Source organism: Ursus americanus, chromosome 12 (genome assembly GCF_024610735.1).
Source record: "Ursus americanus isolate L20-20 chromosome 12, mUrsAme1.1.p, whole genome shotgun sequence".
Taxonomy (NCBI): Eukaryota; Metazoa; Chordata; class Mammalia; order Carnivora; family Ursidae; genus Ursus; species Ursus americanus.
The window spans coordinates 37,622,473-37,646,582 of NC_142138.1; the positions used below are offsets into that span (position 1 = coordinate 37,622,473).

Consider the following 24,110-nt stretch of genomic DNA (forward strand, 5'->3'; position numbering starts at 1 on the left):
TTCTTATGTTTTACTAAATGATAATGCTTATTATTTGAAACTGTAAAATAGAGTTTACTAATGACGTTATCTCTTCATGCAGCCTAAGTCAGAACCATGGCACCAAAATCTCAAAAACAAAAAAGCTCAGGTGGCCAGAAAAAGCCCAAACGGGGCAAAACCAAACAAGCATTACCTGGTAGGATTGTTTTTTCATTAATGGGATTTTTATGCATCTAGTATTTGTATGTATATTAACCACCAAGATGACTGTGGTTTAATGTATCAAATAACGAAATAGCTTTGCTATCATAAAGTCAACCACAAATGGAATTTAAAGTATGGAGATTTATTCTTATTTTTGATTCATTTCATTATAATACCTGTTAAAAGTCATATAATGCATGCCATAGCAAATATATCACTAAGAGATAATTCTGTGGAAAAGATAATTATTCAAATTCTATTTAATCTTTCATAAAATAGTTTAAATCTTCATTGTATCTTTGTTTATGTTTTGTGCTTTGAAGCTGGTAAAAGACTGTAATTAACTACAACGTTTGTTTGATTCAAAAATGTAAATGTCACATCATTTTATTATATTCTAGATAGTGAAGAAAGAGAACCTATAAATATGGAGAGCATGGGTAAGTGGAAATATAATTTAGAATTTATGACCCCAGCCTTATAATATTTTAATATGCAATGAGCAAACAAAAATACAAATTGAAGTGATTAATCAAGATGTACATGGGCTAAAACTACATTATGTCATTTAGAATATAAAGCGAAAAATTTTGAAAAAAGAATAAAGGAGTGGAAGAGAGAATTTCAAACTGAGAAATAGACTTGAACTGAGCAGTCTTTCACAAATCTAACACAGTATGGTTACGGAGGAGACTAGAAAGTGTTATTAGTCTGCAAGTTATTACTTTCATTAGAATAATATTTTTAAGGCTCTGATTTGTGGGCAATACTTATCTGTACTTCATGGTAAGATCGATGTATTTCAAATAAAGAGGTTAATTTTTAAGCAAATAAACTAGAACCTAGACAACCAAATTAATGTGACTCCTACTTTTAGAGGCGAAATTATCTTATTCCAACAGGACCTTTTGTTTTGGTTGTTGTGGAAACTTTCCTCTTAGACTGGACTTAGGTGACGCCCTTTGTGTCTAGAGACAGGGAGGAAACAGTGAAGGGTAGGGAGGAGGGAGATCTAAAAGCCTTGTAGGCTGTTGTAAGGGCTCTGACTTTGAGTCATGTAGGATGGAGGCTACTCAAGTGGTATTTAAGCAGTGGAGTGATGGGATCTGACTTGTTTTTACAGTGTCACCCTGGCTACCTAGCTGAGAATGTCAGGCACAGAAGCAGAAAGCAGTCAGAAAACTATTGCAGGAACCTAGGAAAGAGAGGGTGGTGGCCCGGGCCAGGGTGGTAGAGGGGGAGTGGAGATGGCAGGAGGATGTCAGCTGATAGTTAATGGCCGTGGAACAGGGCACACTGCCCAATAAATGATTTATTGAACTAATGAATGTACCACCCAAAAACTTGGAAGTCATCTTTGACTCCTTTCTCCCCCTCAACACCTCCCCATCCCCATCTAAACCATTCCACCTCTAAAATACATCCCATCTACTTCCCATTATGTCCGCATCTGCAACCTTAGTCCAGACCTCCACATCTCTCATCTAGGTTGGTTCCTTAGCCCCCAACTGGTATCACTGCTTCCACTCACTCTCCTTCAACCCATTCTGTACACCACCTGGTCATGTGTCTTTCCTGCTTAAACTCTCTCATGGCTTTACTTTGCCATTATAGCAGTCCCAGCTCTGCCTTCCTCTTTGTCTCTCTCTCTGTCTCTCTCCTCTCCCCCTGCCCCCCCCACCCCAACCTAGAGCCCACCAGCCTTGCTTAGCACAGAGCACATCAAAGTTATTCCTGCCTCAGGGCCTTTGCTCTTGCTATTCCTGATACCTGGATAGATCTTCCCCCAGATCTTTACGCATCTATCTCCTTTTCACCATTCAGATCTCACTCCAATCCCACCTCTGCAAGAGGATTTCCTTGACTCTCCTTCACCTTGTACCATTTTATTGCCTTCATAGCACTTATCCTAATTCTGAAATTAAAGTACAGTCAATTCTTATTTTTCTTGGAAGTTCTATACAGTTGCAAACACTGAATTAGTAAATACTGAGCTATTGCTCCTAGGGTAAATACAGTTAGGTTCCTATGAGCCTCTGGTCACTACATTTTCATTAGCCAATCAATATATAAACTTGTTTTATGTGTGTTTCTGTTTAAAGACACCTTATTTAGTATATACTTGTTGATTCGTTAACATTGAACTCATGGCCAACAGCAGTGTAACTTGCCTCTGACCAATGCTTATCTAATACATGTATTTTCTTCACAAGGTGCACCCCAGCCTTCTTGCATTTATTTAGGAATGCTACATAGCACTTCAGCACTATGCTTGGGGCTCATTAACGGGCAAAATCACCAATAGAAAAAGTACAAAAATGTGAAAGATTTGGCACTAAATAGACAGAGGGAAGGACACTCGTTTACAGTTTGAGGACTGATCCAAGATGGAGAGCATCAGCTTGTTTGACCTCAGCTGGGAACGTGCACATTGGGCAACTCAAACTTTTTGCCACCGTAAGCATGGTTACTAATGATGGTAGAAGCACCATGACTATTGATGTTGCGGTTACATATTTTTGTTTTGTTTTCTAAATATGTAATGCTTCACAAGTTTGTGTGTCACCCTTGCATGGGGGCCATGCTAATCTTCTCTGTATTGTGCCAATCTTCGTATACGTGCTGCCAAAGTGAGCACGGGGTTACAAATAAGTTTTAACAAGTGAATCTGCAGATACAAAACCCATGAATAATGAAGATTGACTGTATTTATTTCTTTATGCATTTACAATCTATTTTCACACCACCTGGCTGGCCCTTGTGCACACTCACCCTCACTCACACACATGCACACATGTACTCCAGGGGAACAGGAACTCTCTTGTTCACCACTGTACTCCAATGCCTAGAACAGATCTTGACACATAGTAAGCACTCAGCAAATATTTGTTGATTGATTTGTTGAATAAATGAATGAGCAAATGGCTTTCCCTATTTTTCTTGTCTAAAGAGACCACCACTACTCCCAGTCTCCTTAGTTCTGACTTCTAGCTTTCACTCTATTTTCTCGATTTGTGCTACTGTATTTCTGAGTGTATTTGTCTGTTTGATGTCTGTCTCCCCTCTAGATAGTCTAACCCTAGTACCAACACCATGATTTTACATAGTGGTTGCTCCATAAATAGTTCTTGACTAAATGTGTTGACTGGCAAGAAAAATCCACGAACCTGAGAACAGGGCATGATGGAGATGTTTCAGCAGAAAGTAAATGGGATGAAAAATAGATGTCTATTTATTTAAGGAGAAAAAAAGAAAACCTCGGTACATTGTAGTAAGACTTGAGGGTAGGTCTTGATTTACCTTATACTAGAACATCTCTCCTCTACCCTCTAGACCTTCGAGGGCAACATTAGGACCCCTCTGACTTTCTTGCTGTGGGGTCCTGATGTTGTCAACTGTCGCTTAGGGCTTGAGGCTCATGCCCCAGGGAACTAGGATTCCCTTTCCTTCCAAGAACCAAGGGAGCGACAAACTAACTAAAAAACTGTTGCCTAAGGGTCTAAAGGGCAATGTCAAGAGGTTTCTAGAAAATAAATGTGATTTTTACATTTAGCTAATATATATGGAGCAAAACCTTCATGTCAGGCAAACACCTCTCATCTGTTTAACTCTATGAAGTAGGCATTATTATGACCATTACATAGATAGAGATGCTGTGACTCCCGAAAGTTAAATAATTTACCCAAATTCTAAATCATGCTTTAATTTGGTTAGAGTATCAGTGGTATATTAATTGCCTATTGCTGCAAATTACCACAAACTTCGTGGCTTAAACCACTTAAAAATTAAGTGGCTTATTATCTTGCAATTTTGGAAACCAGGAGTCTGCCATTACTTTCATTGGGTCAAAGTCAAGATATCAACAGGGCTGGCTCCTTCTGGAAGCTTTGAGGGGAGGATCCACTTCCTTACCTTTTTCAGCTAAGGCTCTCTGCATTCATGGACTCTTGGCTCTTTCCTTTATTTTCAAGGCCAGGAGTGTAGCATTTTCTAATCTTCCTCTCTTTGACCTCTGCCTCTTTGTCACATCTCCTCTCTTGACTTGGGCCCTCCTGCCTTCCTCTTATAAGGACCATTGTGGTTATCTTGGGCTCTGCTTGGGGGCCCAATGATCTCCCCATCTCAAGTTCCTTACCTTCATCACATGTGCAAGTCACTTTTGTCATAAAAGGGAACTTATTCACAGGTTTCAGGGATTAGGACGTGGACACCTTCAGGGAGACTCTATTCTGTTTACCACAAGTGATTAATAGCACAGTTTTGGAAATTAGACCTGGCTCAGTTCATAATTCTGCCACTTAATGACGGTGTGGTCACAAATGACTTCCCCTCTCTGAGCCTCTGCTTCCTTGTGTGAAAAACAAGGTAGCGAGACTACCTCATGAGATTATTGCAGAAGTTAAATTAGATAGTACACGCACACTTCCTTACATGGAGTCATCACAAAGATGGTTCGCATTAACTGTTGTTACTATTTTTAAAAGATACTATAATGAGAGAGAATGAAGAATCCCAAAGTAGGCTCACATATACATGGTCAATGGATTTTCAAAAAAGTGCAAAGGCAGTTCGGTGGAGAAAGGACAGTCTTTTCAATAAACGATGCTGGAACAACTGTACATCTATATGCAAAAAAAAATGAACTTCAATCCATACTTCATATCATATACAAAAATTAACTTGAAATGGATCATAGACCTTCACATAAAACCAAATATTATAAAACTTCTAGAAGAAAACATATGAAAAAATCTTTGTGACCTTGGATTAGGCAAAGATTTCTTAGATACGACACCCAAAGTCATAAATCTGGAGAAATCTTTGCCTAATTGATCTCTTCTTTTATGGAATGCCGGTCAAAAATGTAAAGGAATGAATCATTTGTTACATGCAACAAAATGAATGAATCTCAAAGTAATTATGCTGAGTAAAAGAAGATAAACAGAAACAATACACACTGTGTAATTCTATTTATAAGTATTCCATAAAGTGAACTAAGCTATAGTAACAGAAAGCAGATCAGTGATTGCCTAGGGATGAGGGGGGGTGCAGGGAGGAAGGGACAGGAGGAAACTTTGGGGGATTATGGGTGTGTTCTTTACCTCAACTGTGGTGATGGCTTCATTGGTATATGCATATATTTATCAAACTGTACAATTTAAATATATACAGTTTATTGTTTGCCAATTGTATCACAATAAAACTGCTTTTAAGAAGAAAATAACAACCAAAATGGAAAAAAAAAAGTACAGATGGAATACATGGGAGTTATTTAAATCAGCTCTGTTTTCAAAATGCAGGGCAATTGATGCATATTGAGGGCTCTGGTCTGTAGGGCACAGTAAGATTCTGAGGAGTGAGTTATGCAGAGCTGGAGTCTGTGGTTCCTGCTCTATCAGCCACTAGGTCAGTGACTGCCATTGCCGGCATCCTGTGGAGAGTAATCTGTTACCTCCCTGACCATGTGTAAGGAAGGGGCAGGACACTCTCCTGTGCTCTGCTGTGTCCACACATTAGAGAGAAAGTACAGCATGGTGGTAAGAATGCAGGGACCTTAGTTTGGATCCCAGCTCTCCCATTTCCAACTCCCGAGGAGAGAGAAATGGCAGTTTGTCCCTGATTTATGAACAACTTGTATTCCAAATGTTTATTATGCCAACTGATCGCCATTTGGAATGTATTTCCACATATAATCAGCGTTATGCATATAGTCACTAACCACCCCCCAAATTACCTGAATAACTGTATCATAGAGCCACTGGGGGGGGTAAATATTTCTATAGGAAAATAAGCCCCAAATTCCACCTTGAGAGGTCACATGCACTTCCCCACCTGCTGGTCCATCTGTTGAGCAGTAAGAGAAAAGGTGTCAGGATGTCTAGTTGTATAGGGTCTGGAGAAGATGGGAGAGGGTTCTAGGACCCTGGGAGGGAGAGTTGGGGAAGGAAGTTTTGGGGGTAGATGCAGAGCTTAGACTGTGACCCTGGAAGCCACTGGTGATAAAAAGGATAAGAAAATGAGAAGATGGCTTGAGATAGGAGAAATAGAGCACACTATTAATAGAAGCTCTCTCTTGAGAAGTAGTATTACAGATAATTGTTATTTTCTTCTTTTTATCTTTTTTGACATTTTCTGTAACGGATATACTTACTTTAAAAATAAGAACAATGATTTTTAAAGTCTTTCAAAATTTTAACCAAGATAATTATTTAAAGCAAATGACTGCATGTTTCCTCTTAATATTTTAATTGCTTATATTTAATGTCCAAATTCTACTTTGCCTACTCCAGGCCATCCAGAAATTTATCCTTTAGTTTTAACTACCCAGACCCAGGAAATACTTAACTGCCGAATAGACAAAGACATCACAGATGAACAACCTTATATACTTATCAAAAAAGAAGATATTTTGGCAGACTTTCAGAACAGAGGGGCAGTATCTGATTTCTATCCAGTCAAAAAAGTTATCCAGGTAAGTACAGCATCGCTCTTTATTTTTCAGACCTGCCTCAAGAGGTTTCTGGTACATAATAACAAAAAGTAGAGAGATTGTTCAGTTCAAATCTGTGGCACCCTCCCCCCCATTACATTGGGCAAAGGCTAGCTTGCCCACACCTTTGGAATTCTGCTTGATAATCCTCTGTGAAAAGCAAACACCTAACAGAGACTGATTCTTATTTCATACCCAGAAAAGCTTATCCTTGTCCAGTTTCAACTAGAATAGGAATCTACTCTTATTTTCCTATACTGCTTTAATTTTTTAATTCATAATTTTGGTCTGATTTGTCTCCAAACATGCTACTGAGCACCAACACCGAATAAAAGGAACGCTTCTTTTTTCCCTGTTAGAAATAAAATTGCATGGTAAATTTCCCTGGACCTACTGAGCTTTAAGAGCTTTGTTAATAGAATAATTTTACAATCTGGGATTATGAGCCATAGATTAGCACTATGGTTATCTTTTATGATTGATTAGAAAAATATCGACTTTTTGTCTGAATAAACTGAATGAAAACTGACCTTCTCTTTTGATTATATTCCTATAGGAATATCCTGGAGATGAGCTTCTGGTTGTTTATGACAAAGACTTCAGATATGGACTTAACTTTTATCTTATTGGAACCGAAGAGGGCAAAGAAAACTATTTAAACGTAAGCATACCCCAAGTCCTTGCATTTTGTTGATTGTCAGAAGAAAGGAATACCCCTGCGGGAGACCTATACATGGTTATGAATATTCTTGTTCAGCTCTCTTTCCTTGGGACCTGGACAGGGTTCTGGCACTTCGAGTAGGTAAGCAGTAAATGTGGGATGAGCTAAATCAAACATCTCAGAGTAGCAGATACTCTACTTATTTGCCCACTGACCCAATGAGAGTAGAAACAATAAATCTGGAGTAACATTGCTCTCGGCCACCCACTTTTTGTCCCATACCCCTGGTTCTCCTCTTGGAGAGGAGAACTTACCTAAACTTTGGGTAAGTTACTGACCCACTTGCCTGCAAAGTGGTGGCACCAATAGTATCTATTTCCAGGGCTACTGTGAAATTTAAATGGGCTATTTTTTTCTTTTGCTTAATTTCCTTCTCCTAATTGAAAAACACGAACCAAGAATAAAGAAAATAAGGAAGTGCTTAATTTATACAAACATAAAATTTATTGTGAAATATACACACGCAGCTATAACCTACTTTTGGTCATATATTTTAGAGTGCTATCTATTTTACTCTAGCCCCCGGAAGTACCAGAAGAACAGGAAGAATATAAAGAGCATATTCCAGAAGATGTATATGTTTATAAGCCACCTATCTCTAAACCATGGGTTTCTTTGGGCAGTGAAAAAGAAATTGAGGAAGAATCGGTTAAGGAATCTACAAAGCAGGTCAGAGGCTTGGATATGATCTTCAGTGTGTTATCTCTCTGTAATGCTGAACAACACTGATTCCTGAGGGATCTGTAAAGTTTGCTATGTTTGCCAATGGGGATGTGGTTTTTCCTTGGATAGAAGAATGGTCATTGTTTGAGGTACTTGGGTATTAAGGGCAGAACTGTATTCCCCAAAAGAGATATGTTGAAGTTCTAACACCCAGTACTTCATAGGTGACCCTATTAGGAAATGGGGGTAGCCAATCCAATATGACTGGTGTCCTTATAAAAAGATGGCCATGCAAAGACACAGACACAGGGAGAACACCATGTGAAGAAGGAAGCAGAAATGGGAGTGGTATATCTACAAGCCAGGGAGCAGCAAGGATTGCTGGCCATCACCAGAAGCCAGGATAGAGGCAAAGAACAGATTCCCCCTCAGAGCCCTTAAAAGGAACAATCCCCTCAACAATCCCCTCAACGTGATCTGGACTTGCAGCCTCTACATCTGGGAGAAGAGTTAAACTAAACTCCTGTTGTTTTAAGCCACCCAGGCTGTGGCACTTGGTTACAGCAACCAGAGGAAACTGACCCAGCGGTATTCCCAGAGCAGCCCCTGAGAAGATTTGTATGTGAGTGATTTATTATGAAAGTGCTCCACAGAATAATAGGAAAAGCAGCAGGACAGGGACATAGCAGAAGTCCTATAAGGATGTAATCTCATGGGGCACCAGGGTGGCTCAGTAGGTTAAGCGTCTGCCTTCGGCTCAGGTCATGATCTCAGGGTCCTGAGATTGATCCCCACATCAGGCTCCTTGCTCAGTGGAGAGTCTGCTTCTCCCTTCCCTCTTCCCGCCCCCCACCTGGCTTATGCTCTCTCCCGCTCTCTCTCTCTGTCAAATAAATGAATAAAATCATAAAAAAAAAAAGGACACTAATCTCAGACAAAAGACCTGTAAAGAAAGGCTTTAGCTTGAACCCCTAGGGGAACTCTGGAGTGTAAATTATACCCGAGTTGTCCCAAACAGAAGCAAAGGAGATGGGCTTACACATGTCTCCCACCAGTCCAACACTGGTGAGTGCCAGTCACTTCCTATTCTCTGTACCACAGTGGTCCCAGTAGCCCTAGAGCAGTGCTCTGCAGAAGAGCAGCAGGCGGGGGGGGGGGGGGGGGTGCTCTGAAAATGGAAAGCACACAGACCTGGAGGGGCAAACAGAAAGTACAGAAAGAGATTTGAGAGGATCTGAGCAGAGCTCCAGTATTGTCTACCACACATCCACTTCTCCATGAACTTGATGATGTTACTTTTACTGCTCAATGTGTTGCAGATTACATATATGATTTCTCGAAAACGAAGTGAGTTTGGAGCGCCAATTAAGTTCAGTGACCAAAATGCTTCCAGTGTAAAAGATGCCTATATTGAATGTACAGCCTACCCAGATAGACATTTTACCCTTAAGCAACTTGAGAAAGATGTTGGCATGCAAGTAGTCCCCAAAATCAAGGACACAAGTACTCAAACAAGATGGTAAGTATGCGATGGGGTTGTATATTTTCAAAGGCAATTATAGTAAAATCTAGCAACATCCATGCTTATTTTGAAAGATCTTTATAATAAATGGGACTGGACTGACAATGACGGCATAGATCTTCACAGAGCAATTCAGGAAGATCTAATTATATTCAACAATGCCTTTTAAAATCTCAATAGGAAAAAAAAATAAATAAGATCTCAATAGGAACAGGAGAGACAGGTCTGTAAGAGTGTAAACACTGCGAAGTGGGACAATAACTGGTGCTGTTAATAACACGCTCTTGCTTTCAGAGCTGGGGCCCTGTTGTCTCTCCCCTTGCCTCCTAACTGCTCTATTCCACCACCGAAGTGATTGTTCTCGCATACCAAAGCAGATTGTGTTAGGTCACTGCCTAAATCTCTTTTTTGGCTCCGCACCACATCCAGAGCCCTTCAGATGGCATTAGATCCTCCTTCCTCCATGACAAGGCATTGTCCGCCACTCCAGGCTTGGCATCCTGTTCTGAAACAAGCTTTTGTGCTCCAGCCCCATGGGCTGCTTCCAGCATCCAGAATGTCTGCTTTTCCACATCTTCCTGCCTCTGCCCGTGCTGCTGCTCTCACATTAGCCGACAGTTGGACCACATCATCTAACACAAACCTATTTTATAATAAAGTATTGAATATCTCATATAATTTATTAAATAATGAAAGTGAAAAGCAGGATGGTTATGTGGGTACAGAACGTCGTCGGTGTATGGCTGGTTCACCCTCATGCTCATGTGGCTGCCCGGGAGCTCTGGCTCACTGCCACTGCCCAGCCTCATGAGAGAGGATGGGATGGCAGATCGCTAGCCCAGGACAATTCCAAATCCAAAATTCAAAGTACAGTTTCTACTGAATTGCGTATTGCTTCCACTCCATCCTGAAGTAAAAAAATCACAAATGGAAGCATCATAAATTGGGGGCCGTCTATAAAAGCAACAACCCCCATTACTGTCTACTCCCTTACTCTATTTCTCTTCATGCTATTATTATCACTTGATATGTGTTTGTCATTGTCATTCTTCTCTCACCTCCCACCCACACCCTGCCTTAAAATGTAAGCTCCATGAGACAGGAACTTTGTCTATTTTGTTTATTTCCACATCCTCAACTCCTAGGATATTTCCTGACACACATTTATCAAATGGAGGAAGGCAGGGAAGAGATGGATCAAGTTAAAGAAGAATGTGCAGAACAGATGACTGACTTGATTTCAGTGTCAAGAGGAGGGCCATGAAATATGCAGTGGCCAGGAGAATCAGGAATCAGCAGTGTGGAGTGAAATACAAAAGTGCTTTTTAAACCCATGTAAACCAATGACTCAGAAACCATAAAAATGCATTGTTAAAGTCAGAGCACATATGCATAGATACCAGAATAAGAAATGGGTCAGAAATGAGGGAGGCAGATGAATAGACCAGAACTAAAGGGGGTAAAAACTAAAGACAGGATCAGTAGTCAAGTCTGGGCAGAGAATCAGGACACCAGAGATCCATAAATACCAAGAAGTCAGGCCGAGACAGAAAGGAGAGAGGGGAGACATTAGTACCAAAGAAACTTAGACTTTGAGACAAATTTCTAAGCCAAGCTGGCCAGAGATTTCTTCTATGTTCCTGCCAGAGTGCAGAAAAGCGACACGAATGAGTCACCCAGGGCAGAATTGGGAGGTAGACTCAGAAAAAGACAGGGAACTTCCAACAACAGGAACCCAGAGGACTCTAGAGTTAGTAGTCTTTCAATGAATGCCGATTCATACTAACAGACAGTTGTATCTATACAGATGGAGTGAAAAGATGAGAAGTAAGTGAAGGTCTTGACCCATAAGATGAAAATAAAATATATGAATCAAAAGGTTCAAATAGGTGACTGGGAGAATGCTGGTCCTCCTTACCAAGATCAGGAAATCAGGAAGGGTAGCTAGTCTAGGGTGGAGAGGCTGAGAGAGATGAGTTTGATGGAAGTAAAAAACATAAAATCAAAGATGAGGTTCAAAGAGGACTGACAGTGAAAGCAGAAGTTCACAGTGTTCTTGCCGCACACTAGGCAGTCTTCTAAGCACCTGGCACACAGCAACTCAATTCTCACAACTGCCCTCTGAGACAGGCACTATCCTCATTTTAGAAATAACTGTACTGTATGGTGAATAACATAATAAATAAAAAAATATTATTATAAAAAGAAAGAAAGAAAGAAAGAAAGAAAGAAAGAAAGAAAGAAAGAAAGAAAGAAAGAAAGAAAAGAAAGGAAAGAAAGAAACTGAGGCAAAGCCAGGTTAAAAATGAAAGCTCAATGTTCAGAACATAATTTAAATCTGAAGCAATCACAAATAAATCTGCTGAGAAATAATAAAACAAATCACACTGAAAAAATAAGAGTGGCTCTTAGTCTTGTTGTCTCTTGGATGAACCCATTGGTGCCATGCAATTTCTTACTTCATCCTACCCAGAGGACACATTAGTGAATTAAGAGGTGAAGCTAAGATTTGAACCCAAGTCTCTCTGGTTCCAATACCAACATTCTTTCTTTCTAGCACTCTGCTTTGTGCTACTGATACTGAGCTAGCTAGGGGAAAAAGAATGAATTGTTTATTAAACATAAAATTCTCTTTACTCCTTGTTTCATTACTCTTCACTTAATGTATTTGCCTCTCACAGAGACATTTTACTGACATTTGTTCAGCACAGATTAAATACAACCTAATATTTTTTTGAGCACTTATAATGTGCTAGGCACTGTTTTAAAAGGTTGGCATGTATTAACGCATCCAATTTACAATGACTCTATGAGCCAGGTACTTTGAGAATTTCATTTAGAGATGCATAAACAGACACAGAGAGGTTAAATAATTAGCTTGGGGTCACAAAGCTTGTTAGTGATAAAATCAGGCTTCAAAACCAGGCAGTGTGTCACCAGAGTGCACACTCTTAATGACTGTGCCATATGACCTTTCTATAGCCCCATACCCTAAGATCAAGGAGCTCCCCCAGTCTAGTGGGTGAGACTGCCAATGGCCAAATGCAACAGAATATGTTCAAGGGTGGAGGTGAGCACTGAGGGCAGACAGGATGGAATAAGCCTTCTCCCAGAGATCACGTTGCCATCATTGCTGAAACGTAAATTGTTTTTAGTTTTGTGTATCTAGAGCAGAGTTTCTCAATCTCAACCCTACTGACATTTTGGGCTGGGTAATTCTCTTTTGTGGGAGGCTATCTTGTGCATTGTAGGGTGTTAAACAGCATCCCTGGATTCTACTCACAATATGCCAGTAGCACATTCCATTTGTGACAACCAAATACGTTTCTGGATATGGCCCAAACTTCCCAGGGTGGGGTAGGATTGCACTGGTTAAGAAACATTGACTTAATGAAATGAAGAGAGAATGATGAACAAATGTGGCAAAATGTTAATAACGGATGAATCTGGGTGAAGAGTGTATGAGAGTTCCTTAGATCCTTCTTACAACTTTTCTGTAAGTTAAAAATATCTAAATAAAAACTTTAAAAAATAAGAACTTGATTATGTTAGAAACAAATACATAAATACTCAAAGGATTTCAAAAAGGTAGTCAATATCCATTATCTAGGATAAAGAAAAATATTCAATATATAGAATTTAAATAAAAAATAATATCTTATTACTGCCACAGAAAGAAACCTTTGACCTGTCACAACCTGTATTTACTTTCCTTTGATCTAATTTTTGGTATTCAATTTTCTTTTAATATATTAGGACATATCCCAAAAATGCCATTACACAATATTATCCAAGAGAATTATCAGAGGAGGAAAAAGAGACATTTGGACAATCAAAATCTTTGAGTGACTTTCTTAACAACACATCTATAAGGTAAGAATTGTATATTAAATTTTTGAAATAAAACGTAAAATGCATATGTGTACCTACAATGATAGGTCTTAAAAAGCAACTCGGTCCATGGTGTCTAGGTAGAGAGTACGAAGAGTTATCAGATGTGTATGAGCATGTGACACACTCTCAGTCTTTCCTTTCTATTGCCAGGCCACGTCCTAGACCTCCCAAGCTAGGGGCATACCAGTGTTCACCTGGGAGATGTATACAGTTGAGTGTGTGAGGATGTTTTCCTAATGGCAAGTTAACATCTATTTTCCATGGTTCTTTTATTTAAGTCTTTGTTCTCCACTCTCTACCCCCTTCTTAGTTTCATAACTTGTATGTGATCACAAAGCTGAGGATGAGGGGCATGTGGAGGGTGAGCGTGACCGTGATGTTCTTTGTAAATATCACCGACTTTAATTCGGATGTGCCTTGTACATCTTATCCCTTCCCCCTAATTCCTATGTCGCTGCCACTCTTACCGAATCTGAGAGAGAGGTGTCTTCAAGAACCCACCGCCCCACACTGTTACTAGGACCCTGGGGTTTCTAAATCAGAGAAGAGCTGGACAAGGTCTCATCAAGTCGACATCAGCGTTCAGAAAAGTGGGGCTAGTGGTGGACAGGTTTGCCAGTTGTACCTTGTAGGTTGGTTTCTATTTCTTTCCAAAATTAAAAATTTGTTGGTCAAGGTCATACAGAGCCCATATTAAGTTTTTTTTTTTAATTTTTAAGAAAACACCATTAATTCTTTGAGACTTTTAAATATCCTGAAAATTCCAACAACTCTCAAAAGTTGTTACCTATGTCTGGGGGGAATCTGGTTCAAAAATTCACCTGTGATGCAAAGACAGTGCATGAAACTATATAAAATGCTTCCTATATATATATATATATATATATATATATATAGAGAGAGAGAGAGAGAGAGAGAGAGAGAGAGAGAGAGAGAAAGTTAGGTTTACTCTGGGTCCCGGCTTCTTGGGAAGTTCATTAAAACGTGGAACAAAGAAAGATCGATGTTCCATCAATGCCTGATGACTAACAGCTGTTCAACAGGCTGTCCCCTGCTGACCCATCACTCACTTTAGCTAGCTGGCCTGCTATTTCTCTGTGTCAGCTGCCAGAATGACTATGGAACCAAAGCTAAGGAGAGCGGAGGGAACGCAATGGCTTTTAACAAAGAGCCAGAAACCCAGAGGCAGAAACACAGTCTCTCCTCACAGGACTTCAGTATTAGTTGGTCTCTGGAGAAGACATTAAACATGCAGAAAAACTATATATCTCATGGCAAGGGTAGGGGACACACTACAAGGCAGAATCCCATGAAACCTCCAGAAATGCCAGAGGTTCAATGTTTTACAAACAGGGTTGCAGTTTTGTGGACTCTGCTCGTTGATTAGGCGAAATGAAAAGCAGGTGAGTTTACTTCAGACTTTGAAGCAAGCCTTATGTTCTTGTCTGTTTGGTGACAAAATTAAATGCATTTCTGCTTAGCAACAAAACTAAGCAACAAAAACAAAAAACCAGAGTGCATTAACTAGTTGCCACTCATTTACAGGAAGCATGCTATAGCTTTTCCTATGGGACAATGAGAAAGAAACAAGAAAACCTACAGTTTCTGTTTCCCCATATCAAAATTTAGTCCTTAAAATTTTTCCTGGTAAGAATATTAAAAATGAGAAGTGTATGTACAATCCATTTCAAAGCCATAGAAGGCCTATGGCCAATTCTTAATTATCCACATGGTGTATTATCTTTAGACCTGGGTTTTTATTCTTCCCTTTCAGTTGCCATGCTTACAGAGAGAGGAATAGTAAACAGCTTTATAATTCCCTCTCTGAGAAGTGGGAAAAAGAAGACAGAATTGTAAGAAAAAGAGGAAATTTGGTACAGGAATTATAATAGCACCCGTCAAGAATAAATAAACCCATGAAGATATCACTGCCATGTTTCCCACTCTAAAACTGTTCAAGGTTTATTCAATTTTTTTAAAAGTTAATATAAGCCTGGTTTTGACCTGGAAAGAGTGCCCTTTTAGAAATGAGTTCTTTCTTAAAGAATTTTATCCACAAAGAATCTAAACAAAGCAGTATTTGCAAAAGAAGGAAATGAAAAGAAAGAAGAGAGAACTTCGAGGGATTCTCAAAGCAACTAAGAAACATTCGTTTTGGGGTTAAAAAAAAAATACTTAACCAGGGCGCCTGGGTGGCTCAGTTGGTTAAGCGTCTGACTCTTGAGTCCAGCTCAGGTCACGATCTCAGGATCCTGGGATGGAGCCCGAAGTCAGTCTCCATGCTCAGCTCCGAGTCTGCTGGAGACTCTCTCCCTCTCCATCTCCCTCTGCTCCTACCTCCCCTGCTCTTACATCCTATCTCTCTCTCTAAAATAATAAACAAATAAAATCTTTAAAAAAAGTACTTACAGGCTCTAACTCAGACAACGGTTTTGCCAGCTTCCACTTCATCACCCTCAGAAACTGGAGTGCAGGGAAATCAAGAAACAGGAAACCAGAGAAAAGGTGCAGTCTTCACTTCTCCCTCGTGAATTAGTTCCCAGTTCAGGCCGAGAGGGAAGAATCAGGAAATCAGATTAAAGGCCCTGGCTTTAGCTTGTCTCTTGGGAATTTCTTTCTCATTTAGGCTGAAACAGAAAAAAACAAGATTTTGAAAACGCTAACAAATGCTTCTACTTGCAGCTCCAGGCTGTGAACATAGCTAGCCCTCGCGGGTGTTTAAACGTGCATATGAACCACCTGGGGACCTTGTCAACATGCAGACTCTGACTCCCCTAGGCTCAGGTGGAGTCTGTGAAGGCATTTTTAGCAAACTCCAGGTCATGATGGTGCTGGGGGTCCATGCAGTGCACTTTAAGTAGCTAGGTCCTAGTTTGGAAGATAAAGTACAAGAAGAATTTAAACCAAGAGTATCCACTTAAACAGTGAATGGTAGTGGTAATTCTTAACAATAGAGGTATTAAAGGTCACCCTGTTTAATTACATTCTTAGGAGTATCTATTATAATATTTAGGGTTTATATTTAATTGTCTAAGTAAAGGAGGTTTGGGTTTTTTTTTTATTGTTTTAGGAAATTCATAATCAAGAACTACTCTTTCAGCTTACCACACCTATTAAAAAACCAAGCTATTTGGACTCTTAATCATTAGGGTAAAACATTGAGTGACATCCTAATTGTGGGAAAGCTCCAGAGGCCTTGTGAATGAGTGAGCTGAGCTTTCAGGCCAAAGCATATACAGGGGCAATAAACATGACAGAAACTTACAGTACCTGTTCTTCGGTTTTGTTTTTTGTCTGTTTATGGTACTGCTTTCAAGAACGTACCTCATTTTCATATCATAAGCAAGTGACTGAGTAATGGTGGAATTAGTTGGTCAAACTCACAGAAAACAGTTATAACATCTAAAAAACAATATTTATACACAAACATACACACACAACTACTTGAAGGCTCAGGAGAGTGACCAGAAGTTAGCGGAAACTGGAGGGGAGAAGGACGAGATTAGCAAGTCTGCAGTGTTTTTCTATAATGATTGCCTAATCCATAGGAGGCTCAGGTGACGGAAAACTGCAGCCTTACAGGTCTGTGGGGGCAGAATAACCAAACAGTCAAGGGAAAGTCATGGAAGGAAGGGAGCCCCAGATAAGCCAAGACCCCAGATTTACATAAAAATCTAATCAGATCCTAGGCTGTAGACTAAAGCACTCATTTTTAGGGGAAACTCTAGGGGAGTCCTGAACAACCAGCATCTAGAAGCTGAAAAATTGAGCAGAGATCTCAGCTATCGTTCTATACAGAGGAGATAAAATTTGGAGTTTGAGTCCAGCCAAGTTAACTGCATTATAGAACAAATTTTACTTTCCAGAGGGACAAAAGAGAATCCAGGTCTCTACAACATATCATTTATAACAACCAGTTTCATTGAATATGTAAAGTCACTAACCATGTAAAGAAGCAGGAAAATGGGATTCTCAGAGTCTTCCTAATACCAATTCTGGCACCAAATGAGGGTTCTTTTCCCCCCTCAACACCAAATACCTTTCTTTCCCAACACCAATTCTCTCTCAGATGCTATGTGGAGTAAGTGCAGACCCCACAAGTTAAGGGGCTTAGTCTCACAAACCAGCCCCAACTTCAGACGCCAGTCTCAAGTCCCAGGGGGCTATGATTTGGACTGACCAGCTATAAATCAGTTTGATAATTCTTCAGAATGACTCATTTAACTCAGGAAAGCACTTTCCTGACTATTACCAGTTCATTGTAAAGGATACAACTCAGGAGCAGCCAAATGGAAGAGATGCAGAGGACAAGTGATTGGGGGTAGGAGGTTGGGGGAGACATTCCAGCCTCCAGCACCTTCGAGTACTCACCAACTTGAGAGCTCCTGTAGTAACTTTTAGGACAGGAGCCTGTCAAGTCAGGGCCCTAAGTACTAAGAGATAAGCCTAGCACTCAGATTGTTTTTGAAAGGGCAGTATTGCCTTCTTAGCAGGATAATTCTTAATTGTAGGGATTGTATCATGCATTGCAGGTTTATTAATAGAATTAAAGACATAAGCACTTCCCTGCAGGGAGCTCCAGCGGGAAGACAGCCTGTGAGAGGAGTCCTGCAGGAGGCAGAGCGGGGCAGGCCCGGTGTCCCTGCAGCTGCCAGCTCGGTCACAGGCCTGGGAGAGCACAGCCTTGGCCTGGAAGCCCAGGCAGATCACGAAGGTGCTCCAGGCCATCGGCTAACAGCCTCCTGGCACTAGAAGTTCTCAGTAGCTCACAGCCATGCGGTTTTTTTCTCTTAAGTCATTTATTTCACATGGGGGCAATCGCCAGTTACCAAATATAATTGAGAACATTTTTTCCTTTCCATATAAATGAAGTAGGAGGAGATGTGGAAAGACATATCACTGAATAGTAAAATCCAACATCTTGTGTTTGCTTTTTTTTTTTTTTAACAAAATAGTGTTGAAATCGCCCTGCAGCAAAATGAAATCATGAACACATTTATTGATGACTGGAAGTGTCTGGCAGAAGAAGAAAGCACTTTTGGAGACAAAACCGATACCCACCTGAAAGAGTACCAGTCCTTCACTGACCTCCATACCCTAACAGAGAAGATGGTTACCTCCGTCTCCTGGCATCCGACCATCTATGGTGAGACGAACACGACTGCGGTTCTCTTTTGTGATGGCCCAGAAAGAGTCTGTTGCTTTTCTAGTAAAATCCAAACTAGCTCACTTTCTCAGTTGCAATAAGACCACTCCCAGCTGCTAAGTGCACCTTTGGAGCACTTTCGACACCCTGCGGTCCTGTGTTCTCCCAGCACCTCACTGTGGTCTCTACAAGGACAGAAGCAGAGCTCAAGCCAGGGAGGTGACGGGCTCAGGTCACCCAGCCGGTACAGTGCTGAATCTGGATTTGCCTCAACCTGTTGGGATTCCCAAGGCTAGCTCCATTCCCCCCCGCTGCCCCGCCCCCTTACCGGACAAGAGAGGAAACGCACCTCCCTGAAATCACTCAGCAGCCAAGGGAGGGGAGGACCCAGTGCAGGTGGAACCACATGCAGATGGAACGAAGAGAAAAAGTTTCTTTCCCTCTGTTTTCCTCCTCCTCTCCCCCACACTGGCCCTTCTCTCTCTCTCTCTCTCTCTCTCTCTCTCTCTCTCTCTCTCTCACATACACAATTTGTATTAAATCTTTTCTTTTTTTTTAAAGATTTTTATTTATTTGACAGAGAGAGACAGTGAGAGAGGGAACACAAGCAGAGAGAGTGGAAGAGGGAGAAGAAGGCTCCCAGCAGAGCAGGGAGTCCGATGCGGGGCTAGATCCCAGGACCCTGGGATCATGACCTGAGCCGAAGGCAGACACTTAATGACTGAGCCACTCAGGCTCCCCTGTACTAAATCTTTGAAGTCCGCTCTTTATTTTATATTAACAGTACATCTCAGTCTGGACAGACCACTTTTCAAGTGCTAAATAAGCAACATGTGGCTACTGGCTACCGTATTACACAGTAGAACTCTAGAACTCTTGGTCTTTTATTGAATACATTTATTCAAGTTTCGTCAAAATGGAAATGAATAGTGACTATGTTGAGAAGCAAAACCTAAAAACATTTCTCTATGTATAGTTGCTGCAGATTTTAACCTCTAATTGTGTTTCAATCAGGCCTAATAGCTGTGTCCGTGGCCGTACGACTCTCCCTTGAAGAGAGAGTCCACTTTTCTGGTAAATTATTGCTGCAACCATCACTGATTCTTTTCTGGAGTTTCTCTGATCCCATACATCCTCAGGTAATTAAGGAGAGTTGTCCACGTAGTCTAAATACTATGTTCACATTTATCTTTAGCAGTTTTAATCGCAAACTACTTTATAACCACTTAACATAGTAAGTGCTTATAAAGGTAGGCTTTAGTCGACTCAGAATTTGTCATCGATTTGAGCAAAACTGAAGTTTACACTTAGTTTATTAAAAAGATTTGTTGAACAAACACGTTATTTTCAAAAATGATTTTAAGAGCACTGTTTAACCAATTTCAAAAAGCAAACTCTTGGGGGGGGGTATTTAAATACTATTTGTTCAAATGCAAATGGATTTTAATTCACATGAATTTCCTCAGTTCTGAGGATCACCAGTAGGCGACAGTAATGCGTACAGATGCCTGTGTGGGAAACAATAGGGAGGGGTGGGGACTTTGGCCCTGGAGAGTGGACTGTCCATCTGTGGAGAAACTACTCTTCAGCTCTCTTGTTGCCAGGTGGTCTTACTTGGTTTAAAGAATCCAGATCTGAATTTTTTAGTGAAATCTCCCAATTTTTAAGTAGTTCAACTAAAACCAAACCAAACACACAATTCAAATAAAACAAGGCTGAGTTTGCCCCACAGGGTTCTATTTCTATCACTTGCTCAAAAGGAGTTTTGCTTAGGGGAAGGGTGCTTTACAGTGTTAGATTAAGTTTTTTTTAATGTACTTAAATATAATATTTTGTTTCTATAAAGTATTGTATAACTAAGGCTTTCCCTAATTAAAACCTTACCCTTCCCTTCGACCTTCTTCCCTAATTCATCTGAATTGAGGCAGTTTTACTATAATATATTCTAGTACTTTAATTACTATAGACCTAGAAATTAAAATGACAGATCTCTAGTTCTTTCTTGTCAGCCTAATTACCACAAAAAATGGTAAGTAGGGGTTTTCTAATATTTTTCTAGTGGACTAGGATTACTCTCCAGTCAACATCATGGAAGTGTGGCTGAACTTTCACACAAATTAGGAAGAGGAAAAAAGGACCCTCTCCTCTATTTTGAAGAATAGCTTTAAAAACACAAGCAAATAATTTCTTAAGGAAATAATATAAATGATTTCTTTTGTCTTTGTTCTACCAAAACTATAGGAGAATATTTTTTTAATTTATTTTAAAAGTAGAAGTTTCTCTAGAAGCCACAGAGTATCAAATAAACAAAGATGATTCACTCCAATACTAGTCTGAAACTCTAGCTCAGTGGTGGCAAACCAATGGCCTCTGGGGCCCATATTTTTGATGGTAATGTTTAAGGAAGAACAGTAACCATGCATGTAGTTTGCTTGGTGCTAACACATTAGAACAGGTGCCAAATATGATTAATATACCCATTCCTTCACACTGGTATATTCTTTGCAGAGCTTCCTTCTTACCCTCCAGTACTTGAGTTTGTTCACTTTCTGGGTCCTGTATTATTTTAAAATTTGAGATATTATCACTGGCAATACCTCTATCTTTTCTCATTCAACATATTTTCTTTTTGAGTGCCTACTCTCTGCCGAGCTAGCTAGAGAGCAGGGAACAAAACAGACAAGTATCTTGTCCTCACAGAATGTACCTTCACACTTCTCAGAAACACTAAACATAATCTTTTTGTTTATAAAAAATTATAACATCTCCCAGCAATGACCCATGGAGGGTGGAGGAAGGGGAAATCTGGGCCCCTTGAGAACGTACCTCTCTCATCCACATAGCCAATGTTCACCAAATTCAATGTTCACTCCATCCACAGGTGGTATTCTGGGAATGGACTCTATGTCCAAGTTTCTTATAGACAGCTGTAAAATTCAACTTTTAACTGTCTTAATATTATTTTCTCCCTATGATCTTAATAGGTTTTCTCATTCTCTCTTGAATTTGGGGGGTTTACTTTAGTTAATGCTGGAGAGCCCAGATGACATCTTTTGCTTCAAGTTCTGTCCAAGTGATCCTAATATTATTGCTGGAGGCTGCATAAATGGACAGGTAATTATGGATTTTTTCCCAGCATTTATTAATTTAGACAACATTCTGTAATATATTTTGATTGGTAGTTTTTCTTAAACTTAAGGATTCAATTTGACAGAAGGAAAGTATGCCAATTGTGTGCCAAGAACTGGGGTATACAGATGTGTTAGACATCAGGACTCGAGGTGTCCACGGGGTAATCTAGTATTAACGTGAACAAAACTGAGTCAAATCTGTTTGTATTCATGGACTAGAGCTGCAAATTGCACAAGATTCCACAGAAGAACAAAAAACACAAGCATTAATACCTCTTGGTCCAGAGTCCTCTTCTGACGTTTCTCTAGGGGTAGTCGATAGGGGATGATCCAGAACTTGAACAGAAATTCACTGGGAAAAGGTACATGTATTACTGAATTTATATACATATAATTTGATACCATATTTGTTTTCTTCTTTTCTTTTTTAAGTTATCTAATTTATATGAAATTTAGATCCTGTCCTCCAATAGCGTGTTTTTCTAATAAAGTGAAACAAAAATCTTAAAGCTGTTTTATCATCAGAATTTAAATTCACTGTGACCCAGTGAGTTTGACCATTAACAGTAAATGGTCTTTTTATGTGTGGCTAGGAAAACTTCCTTGTGATTGAAAATTTAAGTGTCTACATTGGAGATGCCTGGGTGGCTCAGTCAGTTGAGCATCTGACTCATGGTTTCAGCTCAGGTCATGATCTCAGGGTAGTGGGACTGAGCCCCACGTCGTGCTCCACGCTCAGCCGGGAATCTGATTGAGATCCTCTCCCTCTCCCCCTTGCTCCTCCCCACACACACTTTCTCTCTTAAATAAATAAATGCATACATCTTTAAAAAAAAATAAATGTCTACAGCATCCACGACCATCTATCCAGAACCAAAACAACCAGAAAAACAATTTTCCCCCTCAGTTTTGTTCAACAATAACTGGTGGTCATGATAATGACCCAGAGCTTATCCTCCAAGCCCAGCAAATACTGAATGCTTTCTGTTACTCATTATGAAGGTGATACAACTTTAAGAATATTTTAGAAAAGAGGTACCTGGCTGGTTCAGTCAAAGAGCAAGTGACTCTTGATCTCAGGATTGTGAGCTCAAGTCCCAGGCTGGGTTGTAGAGATTATGTAAATAAATAATTAAATAAATAAATAAAAGCTTTTTAAAAAAGAATATTTTAGAAAAGCAAATGATGAACATAAAATCACTCACAATTCTGTAATCCTGACATTTTGTTAACATTTCTGTGTGTTGAAATGACTTCTAATCATTGAAAATTAATCTAATTTAGTGTTGCATATTCTAGTTTATTCTCATTTTTCCAAAAATGACCATTCATGTATAGGCAAACTTGGAGTTGGCTAGAATATTCAATTAAGTAAAAATCACCATTTTCTAGACTTTTTGGACAACTGTTTGTACTACTTCTGGAGGCAAGGCAAAAAAGCTCTCCCCACAGTCACAGCACATTCCCAAAGACAGAGGAAGAACTCTTCCCAAAGCAGAGGAAATTGCATACTGTTTATCCTGGAGTTAAAAAAAAAAAAAAAAAAAAAGACTAGTCTTTATTAACATAAGCACAAAAATCAAAGTGCTGGGGCACCTGGGTGGTGCAGTTGTTGGGCGTCTGCCTTCGGCTCAGGGCGTGATCCTGGCGTTATGGGATCGAGCCCCACATCAGGCTCCTCCGCTGTGAGCCTGCTTCTTCCTCTCCCACTCCCCCTGCTGGTGTTCCCCCTCTCACTGGCTCGCTCTCTCTGTCAAATAAATAAATAAAATCTTTAAAAAAAAAATCAAAGTGCTAAAAATACTTTTATAGAGAAGAAAACATTCTTTGTCATGTTAGCTCTAAACATTGCTGACTTGCTATTAGTAGGCTAAATGTGATTATCCTTCAAGGTGATTGATTCATCAGAGTGCATGCCAATACCAATAGGTTTTAAAAAAATCTTTAAGACCCCATGAGCTATTTCCTGAAAATATGTTGTAATAACCTTTATTTCTGTTTTAGATTGTCATGTGGGATATCACTGCGCACGCAGATCGCATAGAAAACATCAAGGCAGGCGGTAGTAGAAGTAAAAAAGTCACGCTCAAGGTTAGCTTTTTATAACTTTTCACTTGCAAATTTCTTCAGTTCAGGGGTTTATCAAAAAGGACATAACGGAACTGCCAAGCTACACAAAGACTCAAGGGGTGGGGGGAGTATTATTTCCCACACCTTCACATCCGTTTGTGGACATGTTCTGAATTGCTTTTATGTAGGCCCTTGATTTTTAAAAAATCAATAAAACAAGTCGCATGACCTACCTGAAGATGTTATTTTTGTTGTTGTTTTTAAATAAAATAAAGGGCCCGAGTGAC

General features: G+C 39.9%; 1 protein-coding gene and 1 non-coding gene across 3 annotated transcripts in view; one reads left to right on the forward strand and one right to left on the reverse strand.

Annotated features, from left to right (window-relative positions):
• DNAI3 (dynein axonemal intermediate chain 3) overlaps window positions 1-24,110 on the forward strand; it is a 64,659-nt gene that overhangs the window by 3,617 nt on the left and 36,932 nt on the right. For both annotated transcript variants that reach the window (XM_045801878.2, XM_087866071.1), the window contains exons 2-12: window positions 83-178; window positions 588-626; window positions 6,477-6,658; window positions 7,233-7,337; window positions 7,917-8,066; window positions 9,380-9,579; window positions 13,339-13,455; window positions 18,432-18,622; window positions 19,637-19,761; window positions 21,647-21,736; window positions 23,758-23,844. In XM_045801878.2, coding sequence (XP_045657834.1) covers window positions 97-178; window positions 588-626; window positions 6,477-6,658; window positions 7,233-7,337; window positions 7,917-8,066; window positions 9,380-9,579; window positions 13,339-13,455; window positions 18,432-18,622; window positions 19,637-19,761; window positions 21,647-21,736; window positions 23,758-23,844 — 1,368 coding nt within the window. In that variant the 5' untranslated portion in view covers window positions 83-96. The remainder of the gene's footprint in view (window positions 1-82; window positions 179-587; window positions 627-6,476; window positions 6,659-7,232; window positions 7,338-7,916; window positions 8,067-9,379; window positions 9,580-13,338; window positions 13,456-18,431; window positions 18,623-19,636; window positions 19,762-21,646; window positions 21,737-23,757; window positions 23,845-24,110) is intronic.
• LOC123795447 (U6 spliceosomal RNA) lies at window positions 2,718-2,824 on the reverse strand. Its single transcript, XR_006780496.1, has one exon. It is a non-coding gene; the product is annotated as a U6 spliceosomal RNA (small nuclear RNA).